This window comes from Pristis pectinata, chromosome 35 (assembly GCF_009764475.1).
Source record: "Pristis pectinata isolate sPriPec2 chromosome 35, sPriPec2.1.pri, whole genome shotgun sequence".
Classification (NCBI taxonomy): domain Eukaryota; kingdom Metazoa; phylum Chordata; class Chondrichthyes; order Rhinopristiformes; family Pristidae; genus Pristis; species Pristis pectinata.
This window is the reverse complement of record NC_067439.1, coordinates 4,244,517-4,260,197: the sequence shown is the minus strand read 5'-3', so window position 1 is coordinate 4,260,197 and position 15,681 is coordinate 4,244,517. Positions and strand designations below refer to the sequence as shown.

At 43.9% G+C, this 15,681-nt stretch overlaps 1 protein-coding gene across 3 annotated transcripts in view; it reads right to left on the bottom strand.

Annotated features, from left to right (window-relative positions):
* sirt2 (sirtuin 2 (silent mating type information regulation 2, homolog) 2 (S. cerevisiae)) overlaps window positions 1-15,470 on the bottom strand; it is a 38,557-nt gene extending 23,087 nt beyond the window's left edge. Inside the window, exons 1-6 of one of the 3 annotated variants that reach the window (XM_052044372.1) lie at window positions 15,372-15,470; window positions 13,817-13,874; window positions 7,700-7,737; window positions 5,988-6,036; window positions 1,602-1,718; window positions 709-750 (exon numbers count right to left, since the gene is read on the bottom strand). In XM_052044372.1, coding sequence (XP_051900332.1) covers window positions 709-750; window positions 1,602-1,718; window position 5,988 — 160 coding nt within the window. In that variant the 5' untranslated portion in view covers window positions 5,989-6,036; window positions 7,700-7,737; window positions 13,817-13,874; window positions 15,372-15,470. Of the gene's footprint in view, window positions 1-708; window positions 751-1,601; window positions 1,719-5,987; window positions 6,037-7,699; window positions 7,738-9,331; window positions 9,600-13,816; window positions 13,875-15,163; window positions 15,263-15,371 lie in introns of those variants that run through there. The other 2 variants (XM_052044369.1, XM_052044371.1) reach the window with 2 other exon arrangements.
* Between the last annotated feature and the right edge of the window lie 211 nt (window positions 15,471-15,681).

Below are 15,681 nucleotides of genomic sequence, written 5' to 3'. Positions count from 1 at the left end.
CTGATGAAGGGCTGGTGACTTGAAAAGGTAGCTCTGTTTCTCTTCCCACAGATGCTGCCTGACCTGCTGAGTATTTCCAGCATTTTCTGGTATTATTCCAAGTTCAGGATGTGCCATTATTTGGAAAACCCCTGCTTCCAGTCTGCATCAGCCCGATCCCGTGGACAGCCCAGGGTGATGAACATGCAAAAGAACAGTATGTATTCAGGCAAAATGCACATCTCAAAAGTCTTGCCCTTGTTTTTGAACCCCTCCACAGTCTCTCCCCTCCCTACTTCTGCAAACTCCTTTGGCTCTGTGCTCTCCCCACCACCTCTGCAGTCCTCCAACCCACCGTTTCTCACTTCCGCAGTTCGTTCGTGTTTCTCTCTCTCTCTCCCCCTCCCTCCCGCTCCCTCAGACTGAGGTCGTGCCTGCTCTTTCAGGTGGATGTAGAAGATCCCATGAAACTCTTTCAAAGAGCACAGGAATTTTCTGCAGCATTCAGGGGACAATCTCACAAAGAGAGCTTATTTTGTCATTAACATACTGCTGTTTAAACACTACTCAAAAGCACTTCATTGCCTGCAAAGTGCTTCAGGACATCCCAACAGGGATGTGGAATCTGCTATAGAAATGCAACTCTTTTATTCTACAAAATCAAGTGTGGACCACAGTGGGAATAAATCCCTCAGTGAAAATAATTTTAAGCAGAAGATCAAAACTTACATGTCGATATGCCAGCTCCAACCATGCATATTATCCTTCCGCCTGCAAGAAAAATAAGTTAAAACAATAAACATTGAATAGTTGCTTAACAAAGTCTAATGTTCCAGTGTATTCCTTTTGCCACTCCCCTTTGCCTTCAGGAAACAAGTGATGGAAAAAGGGGATATAAGGGAGAGGGAGAGGATGCCTTCTTCACGTTACTACCATCGGGGAGGAGGTACAGGAGCCTGAAAACCCACATTCAATGATTCAGGAACAGCTTCTTCCCCTCAGCCATCAGATTTCTGAACAGTCCATGAACCCATGAACACTACCTCGTTATTCCTCTTTTGCACTATTTATTTATTTTGTAATTTATAGTAATTTTATGTCTTTAAACTATACTGCTGCTGCAAAACAACAAATTTCATGTCATATAATACATCGATAATAAACCTGATTCTGATTTAGATATAAAGTAACTGAGCACAAAGGTATATAATTAATACCAGATATCACTCTCTGTGGGACTCAATGTTAAATTTTGTTTGCTGATCTGCTGCTTTGCTACACAAGGTTGCTTTGCCAATGCATGAAGATGTTACTGTTCCATTTTCCCCACTAACATTCCTCAGACTGATGAATATCAACGTCCCTCAACTTGCACTAATGCCATTATATTTTTGTTCATTATGTCGTGTAAATGATGTATAATTTTATGTAATTTGTTTATCATATTCGTTATGTACTGTGCTGCAAAAAATTAATTACCATGGCATTTATTCCTTGGGTATGTATGCCCATGATAATAAACTTGAACTTGAACTCAAAAAGAAAACACAAGCTTACAGCCACTCAACCTGCCAGATATAATTTACAGGGCTTCAGTAACCGTTGAATGATTGGAGACTTACATTTCTTGCTGAGGATGTATTTGGCTATCCCCTTGAGGCTCCGTTCCTCCAGTACCTGTTCAGGTGCTGCCTGTTGCAGATCGAGGGAGCGAGACAGCAAGTTCCTCAGGAAGTCCACTGTGGAGGGAAGTCCAGATAGTAAGCAATTATTGATTCTTGCAATGCAGGAGGAGGCCATTTGGCCCATTGCCCTTCTGCTGGCTCTTTGGGAGAGCTCTCTGTCTAGTCCACTGCACCACAGCCTCACGGATTCAAATATTTATCCAGTTCACTTTTGAAAGTAACTAACAAATCTATTTCAAGTTCTTCACTCTACAGCGCAACATTTGACACAAACTCTGGCTGCCTTACAAAAAGGTACCTCATTCCTCACAAGTTTGAGTAGAAATAAAAGCAATATACAAGTTATGGGAGCAGTCAGTTGAGTTACGATGACATACGATGAGATGGACTCTGACTTCACGATCTACCTTGTTGTGACCTTGCACCTTATTGCATTGCACTTTCTCTGTAGCTGTGACACTTTTCTCTGTACTGTTATTGTTTTTACCTGTACTACATCAATGCAGTCTGTACTAACGCAATGTAACTGCACTGTGTAATGAATTGACCTGTACGATTGGTATGCAAGACAAGTTTTTCACTGGACCTCAGTACAAGTGACAATAATAAACCAATACCAATAACAAACAATCTGCTGGGGGAACTCAGCGGGTCAGGCTGCATCTGATGGAGAAAAGGAATTGTCGATGTTTCTGGTCAAAACCCTGCATCAGTCGAGTTGCAGTGGCAGACGTTTAAGGGGATCTTCCAGAACACAGTAAAACTCCAATATTGTGGCACACTGAAGTCGAGCTTTAAAAGCTCAGAACGTGAACATAAAAGTGTTTTACAGCCTGCTGCCTGCAAGATGTTACCTCTCTCCAGCGTCTTCTTATTGGTGGTGCCGGAATGGCAGATTTTCCAAATAACTGGATGTTTATTAATAGCCCAATATACTTTTACTTCATTTTTTAAGGTGTTATGCAATATTATAATAATTTTTCCAGTGAACCCAATGGAGCATGAACCGGGGCTCGGTGAGTTTCAAGGGAGCACAAGAAACATCATCTGGTGAGCTGAACCATCGAGATTTCTGAATGGTCAGGTATCGGATTATTGGAGTTTTACTGTACACAGACCAGTAGATGGCAGATGAATTAAACAAATATTTTGCAAGAGTCTTCACTTGATAACACCTCAGAAATAGCTCTAAATTGGGAAATGGGAAGGAGGAACTCAGGAAAGTTGCAATCACCAGGGTGGTGCCACTGAGCTAGTTGTTGGAGCTGCAGACTGACAGGTCTTCAGGTCCTTTCAGACTTCACCCTGGGGAAGAAGTAGCAAGTGAGGTGGTCGATGTGTTGGGTTTAATTTTCCAAGATTCTCTAGATTTAGTGAAGGTTCCATTAATTAGAAAATAACAAATGTCACTACCTTATTCAAAAAGGGAGGGAAACAGAAAATAGGAAATGACAGGCCAGTTAGTTTAACATCCACTTTGGGAGAATGTTAGAAACTATTATTAAAGACGTAATATTCAGAAAAATTTCAAGGTAATCAGGCAGAGTCAACATGGTTTTGTGAAAGAGAAATCAGATTTCACCAATTTATTGGAGCTTTTTGAAGCAGCAACATGTGCTGTGGAAAAAGGGAAAGTACTTAGATTTTCAGAAGGCATTTGATAAGGTTATTGGTCATCAAACATTATTGCAGATAATAAAACATGTGCAGGTGGTAATATGTTGATGTGAATAGAAGAGTGCTGGTTAACAGGAAACAGAGAGTAGGTATAAATGTGTTTTTGTTAAACAGGTTAGCAAGATGTAATGAGTGGAGTGCAATAGGGATCAGTGCTGGGTCCTCAACTGTGATGCTGGTTGCATCACAGCCTGGTATGGAGGCTCCAATGTGCAGGATCATAAGAGGCTGCAGAGGGTTGCAGACTCAACCAGCTCCATCACGGGCATACCCCTCCTCACCATTGAGGACACTTTCAAAAGGTAGTGCCTCAAGAAGGCGGCATCCATCACTGAGGTCCCTCACCATCTGGGACATGCCCTCTTCTTGTTACTACCACCGAGGAGGAGGCACAGGAGCCTGAACATCCACACTCAATGATTCTACAACTTCTTCCCCTCCACCATCAGATTTCTGAATGGTCCATGAACCCATGAACACTACCTCGTTATTCCTTTTAGTTTTGCACCATTATTTATTTTTGTAATTTATAGTAATTTTACGTCTTTGCACTCTACTGCTGCTGGAAAACAACAAATTTCATGTCATACAAGTCAGTGATAATAAATCTGATTCGACTTTTTACAATTTATATACATGAAGCATCGAAAGCATGGTTGCTAAACTGGCTGATGACAGGGGATACTAAGGGACAATGATAAGTGAAGTGAGTGAGCAAAATCTGGCAAATGGAATCACAATGTGGGAAATGTGGAATTGGCCATTTTGGCAGGATATTTTCTAAATGGTGCGAGATCGCAGAGCTCTGAGAGGCAGGTGGATCTGGGTGTCCAAGTGCATGATTTGCAATGAGATGATCTGCAGTTTCGGCAAGTAATTATGTAAGTTAACATAATGTTATTGTATATTGCTGGGGAAATCAGTACATTGATAGGGAGGTTATGCATTGATAGAGCATTGGTGAGACTTCATCGGGACTGCTCTGTACAATATTGATCTTATTACTTAAGAAAAGGTGTAGAGATGTTGGAAGTGGGGGGCGGGGGGACGATTGAAACACATAAGAGTGGGCTTGGAGGTGGAGAGAATGTTTCTCCTATGGAAGAATCTAGGTCAGTGGGTCAATGATAATAAGGGACCCATGGCCCTTTCACTTTATTTGTTTACTTGCACTGCACTTTCCCTGTAGCTGCTACACTATATTCTGCATTCTTTCTTTTTACTATCTCAGAATCAGATTTATTTTCACTGATATAGGATGTGAAATTTGTTGTTTTTCAGTAGCTGTAAAGAGCAAAGACAAAATTTCTATAGATTACAAGATAAATAAATAGTGCAAAAATAAGTACTCATGTATGGCATGATTTAACTGTATGGCACACAAACAAAGCTTTTCACGGTATCTTGGTACATATGACAACAATAAACCAATACCAATACCCACATAAGACACAGAAGAAGTTTTTTTTTCATTTTCAGAGGGTCCTGAGTCTTTGAAACTGTTCTTCTTAGGGCAATGGAAGCATTTTTAAGGCAGAGATAGCTAAATATTTGATAAACAAGAGGGTGAAAGGTTACCACAGGTAAATGGGAATGTAGGATTGAGATTACGATCAGATCGGGCATGATCTTATTAAATAGCAAAGTGAGCTACTCCTGGTACCAATTTGTATGTGTGTACATTTCTGTTTGAAGTCAGCATTTCAACCCCAGAAGAATTAAAAATAGTGGGAAGCCTCCTATAGCATTGCTCACATTGATGCAAAATACATAAGAGCAGGGAGGTTATACAAGAACTATATACAACACTTGGTAGGCCACAACTTGAGTACTAGGTACAGTTCTGGTCATCACATTACAGGAAGGAAGCAATTGCACTGTAGAGTTGCAGAAGAGAGTTATGAAATTGCTGCTAAGACCAGAACATTTCTGCATGTAGAAAGACCAGTTAAACTAAGGGTACGTTCTTTGGAACAGAGGAGGCTGAGGTGAGACTTAATTGAAGTTATGATGTGCTTAAAGTCATGATGTATTTACAGATTGTAAATTTTTGAATTATTTTATATTCATCCAAGTGAGACGTCACACTGAACAATCACAAGCTAAGGGCAAAGGCAGAGCTGTTCAGTTGGTAAATAATGTGTGGGTAACTTCAAGTCATTCTCTCTTCTCTCCTCTTCCATCAGGTAGAAGATACAGGAGCCTGAGGGCACGTACCATCAGACCTAAGGACAGCTTCTATCCTACTGTGATAAGACTATTGAACGGTTCCCTTATACGATGAGATGGACTCTTACCTCACGACCTACCTTGTTGTGACCTTGCACCTTATTGCACTCCACTTTCTCTGTAGCTGTGACACTTTACTCTGTACTGTTATTGCTACCTGTACTATCTCAATGCACCCTGTACTAACCCAATGTAACTGCACTGTGTAATGAATTGACCCGTACGATCGGTATGCAAGACAAGTTTTTCACTACCTCGGTACAAGTGACAATAATAAACCAATACCAATAATCAGTTGTGGGAGTTCAAAGAGTAAACCAGTGATTTCAGACAGAGAGAATAAAAGAAGGGAGGGGAAATAATATTACAAATATGAATAAACTTCTCATTAAATATCAGTGACAGAAACGTACATACTTTCTGAAACGTCCAGTGCCTCACTTGCTTCTCCTTGGGAGTCCGGGCTCTGAAACAAAATAATGAGAACTAGTTTTGGCTGCTAATACAATGTCTCATCTGTATCAATCCACTAAGACCCTGACTGCATTGTAATATTGCAGAATCTGCAATATTAGGTCTCTACTTTTGGTCTGGGCTATCAAGGTAGGCCCCCTCGCCCCTCTCACACACACACACACACACACACTCTCTATCCCCACCTCTCCTTCCCCCACTATGTCTCCCTCCCTCTCTCTCTCATGCACCAAGTCACAACGTTCCATATGTTGGTCTGTAAGGGAGAGAGAATGACGTGAAGAGGAACACGCAGAGGGATCAGTGTCTGTGGGTCTGAGTCAGGGGCCCGCAACTGTCAGAGAGTAGGGAAAATAGTGATGAACAGCCTGCGAAGGATTCGGGGAGCGAGCCCGCTCTGCTGGAGAGGGGCAGTTTGCAGACGGCTGGGACCTGACCTTGCACCTTATTGCACTGCACTTTCTCTGTAGCTGTGACACTTTACTCTGTACTGTTGTTGTTTTTACCTGTACTACATCAATGCACCCTGTACTAACTCAATGTAACTGCACTGTGTAATGAAGTGACCTGTACAATCGGTTCGCAAGACGTTTTTCACTGTACCTCGGTAAAAGTGACAATAATAAACCAATACCAATACCCAGGTGTGAAAGGGAACAACATCCCACACCCATCAGTGCTAATTTGTGCCCCACACATTTCCCACTCAATTCATGCTGGCCAATGCAGTCAGCAAAGCGATAAATCAATTTTTGAGGGGAGGAAGGGAGGGGTTTAGTAATTAATTTCCTTTTCATTCTGTGTGGTAAGAACATTAGAAGAATTCCTCGACATATCTTCATTCACTAATATTTAGTTTTTTTTCTGACTTAAGAGCTGTGCACCTTCCCCTATTGTTCACTAAGATCATGGCTGATCCTCTATCTTATCTGTGGTCCTGTCGTGCCCCGTGTCCTCTGACATTTCCTCATTTACATAACAAAAGGACACTGGCATGGCCAAGATTTATGACACCTCCCTCCTTGCTCCCAAGAAGGTGGTGGTGAGTCACTTTTCCAAACTGTTGCAATCCCTCTGGTGAAAGTGCTTCCCACTGCTTTTGGGTTCGGGAGTTCCAGAATTTAGACCCAACGCTAATGGAGAAACATCTTTCCAAGGCAGAATGCTGTATGACTGGGAGGGAATAGGGCACACATACACTGCTGCCCTTCTGGTGGGATGAGAGGCGTTATCAAAGTAGCCAAAATAAAACACATCATCCAAAGTGAATGACTCCTGTGAAGGTGCTGCAATCCCTCAGTACTGCACTGGGAGACCTGCCTAGGTTATGCCCTCAAGTTTCTGATGTAGGCTTCCCCAAACCACTTGACTGGGTGTTGAGTTTTACTAATAATTCTGTGCAGAGACAGAAATATGTTTCCCTTTTTCTAACTCACCAACTACACCCCAGGATTTCTTCCTAAGATATGAAGCGTACCTCACACAAGTAAGGTTCCAGATTCACAATGCGAGTACAGTAATAATACTTACCATCCTGGTATCATACCCCATCATATGGATGTTACTGCAGACACAAATAATTTTGAATACCAGTGGTACAAACCAGCTGAAAACAAATACATTTTTCTATTAATTAATAAAAATTATTTTGGTACCTCACTGTCAGAGTCCGTACCAGTCTTCAGGTCTGAAGCTGATGAAGGAAAAGAAATTAGTTTAAAGATAATTTAATCACATAATAGGGAGATTTTCCTGGAATTTGTACCCATGAAGTTTCACCACAAAAATGAGTTTAGCCCTATTAATGCAAGTTTCTTTGTGTTAAAGGCAGATGTTGCTATGTAAATACAAACTTGTTAGAGCAAAAAACTGCAGATATTTAGAATACAAAAACAAAATCAGAAAATGCTGGAAGCACTTGACGGGTCAGGCGGTATTAGTGGGAAAAGAAATGGAACTAACATTTTGGGTCAAGGACTCCTCATCAGAACTGGAAAAGTGAGAAGACAAGTATGTTTTCAGTTGCATAGAAAGGTAAGGATGGAGAGGAGAGATATAGACCTATCTGTGGAAATGGGTGGGGTGGAGTGTAGGCATTCTCTGAAATCATTAATTCAACATTAAGTTCTGAGGGCTATAATGTACTTGAGGTGTCGTTTCTTGAGCACCTTCGGAGGAACATATGAGACCGAAGACATGTCGGACAGAGGCACAAGAGGCTGCAGATGCTGGAATCTGGAGCAACAAACAATGTTATACGAACTCAGCGGGTCGAGCAGCATCTGTGGGAGGGGTGGGGGAGGGGAGGGGGGAGGGGGGAGGGGGGAGGGGAGAGGGGAGAGGGGAGAGGGGAGAGGGGAGAGGGGAGAGGGGAGAGGGGAGAGGGAGGGGGGAGAGGGAGGGGGGAGAGGGGAGGGGGGAGGGGGGGAGGGGGGGGGAGGGGGGAGGGGGGGGGAGGGGGGAGGGGGAGGGGAGGGGGGAGGGGAGGGGGGAGGAGGGGGGGAGGGGGGAGGGGAGGGGGGGAGGAGGGGGGGAGGGGGGAGAGGAGGGGGGGAGGAGGGGGGAGGGGAGAGGAGGGGGGAGGGGAGAGGGGAGGGGGGAGGAAGGGGGGGAGGGGGGAGGTGGGTAAGGAAATGTCGACATTTCAGGTCTTAACCCAAAATGTCAACAATTTCTCTCCTCCCTCGCTGAGTTCCTCCAGCGCATTGTTTCTGCAGCAGAAGCTGGACGGTGGGATGGAAAGTGAAGAGAGACTGGAAGCTCAGGGTGATCCTTGCAGACTGAGTAGAGGCGTTGTGCAGAGTTGTTGGTCCAACCTGTATGCAGGTGACCACATCACTGAGCACCAGGGGCAGTTCTCTAGGCTGGAGGAAGTGCAAGTGAGTCACTGCTTCACCTGCAGACACTGTCCGGGACCCGGGGTGGTGGGAATGGAAAGCTGAAGGGAGGAACTGCGAGGAGGGGCCGGCTTGCTGGAGATGGGCGGACAGACCGGGTTTGTTGCGGCGTGTCCCTTTAATTAGTCAAACAGGCTCTTTAAAAACAGATCCCGCCCCATCTTTGTTCTGATTGGCTGAGCTAACACAGACGCTGGCTACTCCTGGCTTCCCATTCGTCGGCCCTCTTATCAATCATATCACGTCACCATAAGGCCCACGCCCCCCCCTTCCCAAGACTCGGCTCCCGCCCATTTTCGGTCCGGCCGGCGGTTTGATGATGCAGCGGGTTTACAAGTAATGATAAGCCGGTGTGACGGGAGCGGGAGCCTCCGCCGCCCAGCGCTTCACCTGCCGACCGCGACATCGAGCTGATTTACTGTCAGCCGCCCTCCTGCCGACGCTCCGGTCCGTCTGCCCCGCCCAACCCGGAAATAACGTCCGGTCCAGCAACGAGGGACGCGAAGAAAGGTTCCGTCCTACGCGCCGGTGTCGTCGAGCTGAGCCGTGTTGCCTGGGCAACGTTCAACCCAACATTAGGTTCCTCAGGCTAAAGGTACCAAGAGGTGCTGTTCCCCGAGCCAATGTTGGTTGTTGTTGGAATAACGTATGAGGGCTGGAGAGAGGAAAATGTACATAGATGGGAAATAAGAGCACAATGTGTTGGAAATAGCAGGTCAGGCAGCATCTGTGGGGAGAGAAACAAAAGTTAATGAATAGTTTGACGAAGGGTCTCTGATTTGAAACGTTAACACAGATGCTGCCTGAACCGCTGAGTATTTCCAGCACTTTCTGCTTAGGTCTGGTTCAGTGTTATTTACCGAATTGAAATCAATCATATTTGCATTTTTCCTTATGACATGAAAGGGCATTCTGACATCAATCTGTGCTGACTTACAGAGCTCTTCCACTCCCTAACTTTCCTTGTAATGTGTTCTCCCAGCGTTCCCAACAACTTCTCCCAGATGCCACCACCTACTTGGAGCAGTTTTACATGGATTGGAAAGCTTTAGAAGGTTATGGACCAAACACTGGCTAATGGGACTAGCTTGATGGGGCATCTTAGTTGGCATGGACCAGTTGGGCTGAAGGGCCTATTTCCATGCTGTATAATTCTATGATTCAGCAGCCGATTAACCTACCAGCCCGCACATAATTGGGATCTGGGAGAAAACACGAGTGGTTATGGGGAAAACATGGAAACTCCACATAAACAGGATTGAACCTAGGTTGTTGGAGGTGTGAAGCCACAGCACTACCTGCTGAACAACAGTGCTGGTCCGGTATAGCAAATTATCTCTTCATTGTTATAATTCTGAGTACAATTATATCGTGCCCTAGTGAGAACGTGCCTGGAATATTGTGTGCAGGTGTGGTCTTTGTGAACAAGAATATACTTGTCATAGAGTAATACTCAGGTCCCCCTTAAATCTTTTCCCTCTCACCTTAAATCTTATCTATCATTGCACAATGGTCATGATGAGAAAGACATTGAAATCTGTAGCTCTGTGCCCTGAGCATGGCAATAATAGTCAGAGTCTGACAGCACAGAAACAGGCCCTTCTGCCCACCATGTCTATGTTGACCATTAAGTGCTCATCTTTCCTAATCCCATTAACCAGCACTTGGTCGATAGCTTTCTATGCCTTAGCAATTCAAATGCTTGCCTACGTACTTCTTAAACATTGAGAGAATCTCTGACTAGAAGCAGTGAAATGAAGGTTCTCCGCATTGATTCCTGGGATAGGAGAATTGTCCCATGAAGAGAGATGAAGCAGAAAAGGCCTCTACTCTTGTAACATTTAAAATTCTTACAGGGCTTGACAGGATAAATGCAGGAATGATGGTCCCTTTGTGGGTTCTTTCGACCCATCGGATCACAGTATCACAATAAAGGGCTGGCCAGTCAGGACTAAGATGAGAAGTTTCTTCAGCCAGAGGGTAGTAAATGGGTGAGATGTTTTACTTGGCTGCTTTGATGACACTTCTCACCGCATGAGAAGGGAAGCAGGTGCACATGAGCACCACAGCCAGTTTCCCTCTGAGTCACGCAGCATTCTCCCTTGGAAAGGCTGATCCTCCATTACCATTGGGTCTAAATCATGGAACTCCCTAATTTTCACTAACACTTTCACCCGATAGAGGTTTTTAAAGTTATGAGAGGCATCGATAAGGTAGACAGCCAGAATCTGTTCCCCAGGGTAGAAGTGTCAAACACTAGAGGACATGCTTTTAAGGTGATGGTGGTGGGTGGGGGGGTTTTTTACACACACACACACACACACACACACACACACACACACACACACACACACACACACACACACACACACACACACACACACACACACACACACACACACACACACACACACACACACACACAGTGGTAGGTGCCTGGAAAGGGTTACCAGGGGTAGTAGTGGAAGCAGGCAGTTTGGTGTTTAAGAGGCCTTTAGATAGACACATGAATATGAAGGAAATGGAGGAATGTGGATGATACACAGGAGGAGGACATTTAGCATAAATTGGCATCAAGATCAGCACAACATCATAGGCCTGTCCACTTCTGTACTGTTCTATGTTCCATCACCATTGGGTTTAAATTGTGGAACTCCCTAACCCAACAGCAGTGGGAAACACTTTCACCAGATGCTTTGCAGTAGTTCATAAAAGTAGCTTCTCAGGGCAAGCAGGAGAGCTGTGGAGGCTCAGTGACAGAGTATAAATTCAAGACGGGGATTGATAGATTTTTTGCATATTAAGGGAATCAGTGGATATGGGGTTGGTGCAGGAAAGTGGAGCTGAAGTAAAAGATCATCCATAATCTTATTGAATGGTGGAACAGACATGACAAGCCGAATGGACAATTCTTGCTTTTATTTCTTTAGAACATAGAACACTACAGCACAGGAACAGGCCCTTCGGCCCACAGTGTTGTGCTGAACTAATTAAGCTAATGATGCCTAATTAAACTAACCCCTTCTGCCTGCACAATGTCTGTATCCCTTCATTCTCTGCATATTCATGTGCCTATCTAAGAGCCTCTTAAATGCCTCTATTATATCTGTCTCCACCACCACCCCTGATAGCACATTCCAGGCACCCACCACTCTGTAAAAAAAAATTGTCCCACACATCTGCTTTGAACTTACCCCCTCTCACCTTAAATGCACGCTCTCTAGTATTAGATATTTCAACCCTGGAAAAAGGATACCAGCTGTTTAACTTGATCTATACCTTTCATAATCTTATAAACTTCTATCAGGTCTCCCCTCAGCCTCTGCTGTTCCAGAGAAAACAACCCGTTTGTCCAAGCTCTCCTTATAGTACCTGCCCTGTAATCCAGGCAGCAATGTTATGTTAACATTTTCTTACCTGAAGCAAAAGGCCACAGCTTCTCCAAATGATCCAGTTTCTTATTCATACTTAATTTCAGTCAACATCCTGCAATACCCAGGTTGATCACAGTCCTGAGCCCTAGCCAGAGTTAATCTTCCTATTAAACTGTAAATGGTGACAAACCACTAAGTGTTGGTGTGGAGAAGTTCTTTTTTTAAAAGCTGTGGTGCCCCAGGGGTCCAGGAAGTAAACACACAGGTACAGTGAGCGAGTTCAGGAGTGTTGTAGTGGTAGGAATAGAGAGGGTTAATAACTAGTAAAGTAGGATGTAGCTTGTGCTGATGTAGTGACAGGGAACCACTGATAAGGTTCAACAATAGAGAGATGGGATACAGCTGTAGCTGCACCAAGGGTATGGAAGCTCGATGATTATGTTATAGCATGCCACTATTGTTGTGGCTGAAACTTGGGTTTGCTGTTAACTAATTTAGACTTACAGCTAAATAAGTGCTTTATTCTAGTTTTACTGTTAATTAAGTCTGTGCAATGATGTAAATGGAGAAATGTAACAACAAAAACTTAGTTAATTGTGTTTTCTGTGCAATTACGTAGGCAGGGAGGTGTACAAGGCTGTCCCAAAAGAGTTTCCGGGGAGGTCAGCTTTGTCTGGTCACCTGGTACACACCAGTTTCAATAAATCGCTCGTTGTTCGGACACCAACTCAGTGTTGCCTTTCTCATTCGCTCCTACAATGAGTAAATGTAAAATAAAACGAGAAGATGCAGGAAATACTGAAAGTCAGGCCACATCTGTGGGACGAAGAACAGAGCTAGTGTTTCAGGTTAAAGATCTTTTGTTAGAACTGGAAAGGAGAGAAAAGATATTGGGTCTCAACGCAGAACGTCAGCTGTCCATCTCCCTCCATGGATGCTGCCTGACCCGCTGTTCCTCCAGCGCGTTTTGTGTTGCTGAAGGAGAGAAAGGCAGCTCATTACCAGACACCCCAGCCCTCATCACAGATTAACAAAGCTCTTTCCTCTCCTGGAGACACATGGGACTGCAGATGCTGGAATCAGGAACAAAATATAAACTGCTGGAGGGACTCAGCAGGTCAGGCAGCATCTGTAGAGGAAAACAAAGAGTCAATGTTTTGGATTGAGACCTTTCATCTGGAAGTCCCGAAACATTGACTGTCCATTTCCCTCCATGGATACTGCCTGACCCTCTGAGTTCCGCCAGCCATTTGCTTATTAGCTCTTTTCCCTCATTCCCAGTTCTAACAAAGCATCATTGATCTGAAACGTTAACTCTGTTCCTCTTCCCATAGATGCAGCCTAACCTGTTGAGTATTTCCAGCATTTTATTTTTTTATTTTAGATCTCAGGCATTTGCAGTTATTTCGTTTCCATGGGTAAATGGTAGATTGGTCTTCATTGCAGGCAGATTGGACTTCAAAGGTCTTATAGTAAATTTACTAAAACGATATATACTTGCCTTGAGGCCAGATTCTGAGTAGATTCACCGGATCATTTCCTAGGTTGAGACATCTGTCCTGTGGGAAAAGACTGAGTAAGAATGGCCAGGACTCATAGAACAGTACAACACAGGAACAGGCCCTTCAGCCCACAATATCTGTGCCAACCATGATGCTAATTTAAACTGCACATCTGCCTACACATAGTCTATATCCCTCCATTCCCTGCCTGGTCATGTGTCTGTCTAAATGCCCCTTAAACTTGCTTTCATGTCTGCTTCTACATTTCCCCTGGCAGCACATTCCAGGAACCTACCCCTGTCTGTAAAAAAGCTTGCCACGTAAATCTTCCTTAAATTTTCCCTCTCACCTTAAAACTATGCCCTCTAGTACTTGGCATTTTCACACTGGGAAAAAGACTCTATCTACTCTCTCTCTCATAACTTTATAAACTTCTATCAGGTCTCCCCTCAGTCTCCAACACTCCAGAGAAAACAATCCAAGTTTGTCCAACCTCTCCTTATAGTTTATATCCTCTAATCCAGACAACATCCTGGTGAACCTCATCTGCACCTTCTTAAAAGCCTCCACATCCTTCCTGTAATGTGGTGACCAGTACTACACACATTTCTCATGTCTTTATAATTAAGGCAAAGGATTCTAATAATTATAATGTCTTGCATTTAAAGTGCCTAATCTTGTACAAAAGAATTGCCAAGCAATAGATAAGATATCTTTATTAGTCACATGTACATCCTAACCTGTAGGTCTTTGGAATGTGGGAGGAAACCCACGCAGAGACACGGGGAGAACATACAAACTCCTTACAGACAGTGGCCGGAATTGAACCCGGGTCGCTGGTGCTGTAAAGTGTTATGCTAACCGCTACACTACCATGCCTGCCAATATTTATATGAGGGCTGTTCAACGTCAAATTTATTGTCAGATGCACAAACACGTGTGCACAAGTGCAATGAAAAACTGACTTGCAGCATCATCACAGGAACATAGCATCAGAGACACAACATTCACAAGAAAAACATAAATTGTACAAAATTATACAAGAAAGGGCACAATTAGAACAGAAAAGCTGTTGACCAAAATCTGGATTAAAAAGCAGGTTTTATCAATCATCTTAAAAAGAGGCTAAAATTTGTTTATAACAAATTAAAATGTTGCCGACATTAATTACGCCTTAATGCTTTAAGAGAGCTTTAGAGGGGTAGTCAAATCCCCGTTCCTCCAAACACGATTGGCTGCAACGCAGACAGGAGTGCAGCTGTGATAGGCTATCGGGTCTGTCAATCATCTCAGGGACGTCGGCGGCGCCATTTTCTTTTCTGACTAATAATGTCGGGTGAAGTTACGTTTGACGCAGCCGAGGAGTCGGCGAAGTGACCGCTCGCTGTTCCTTCCAACGCGCTTATACCCGCGGATCTAAATACCGACATAACGGGGTCTTTTTCCAAACGTAATTGAGCTCGGGTCCCGTGGAATAAATCTTCCCCCTTCGATGCTTACCCACCCTACAATACTTCCGGCCGGCGAACTGTGGTTGTTAATAAAGGTTCCTACCTCGAATACAGTTCCAGTCGTTGCGTGGAGGTTGGTTGGGAGGCGTTTTTCAATCTATCGACGATATACCGGATAAGGAAGAGAAGAATAACGAAAACTATCACCGTAATGGAGATCATACCTGCTGCGGTGAACAAAGAAAATTGCAAACCCTAAATTTACGAAAATTAATGGCACTATTTCTTTCCCCATACCACACCACCTCCAAACCTTTTAATTTTTATGTTTTGGTTTATTATTGTCACTTGTACCGAGGTCCAGTGAAAAACTTGTCTTGCACACCGATAGTACAGGTCAATTCATTACACAG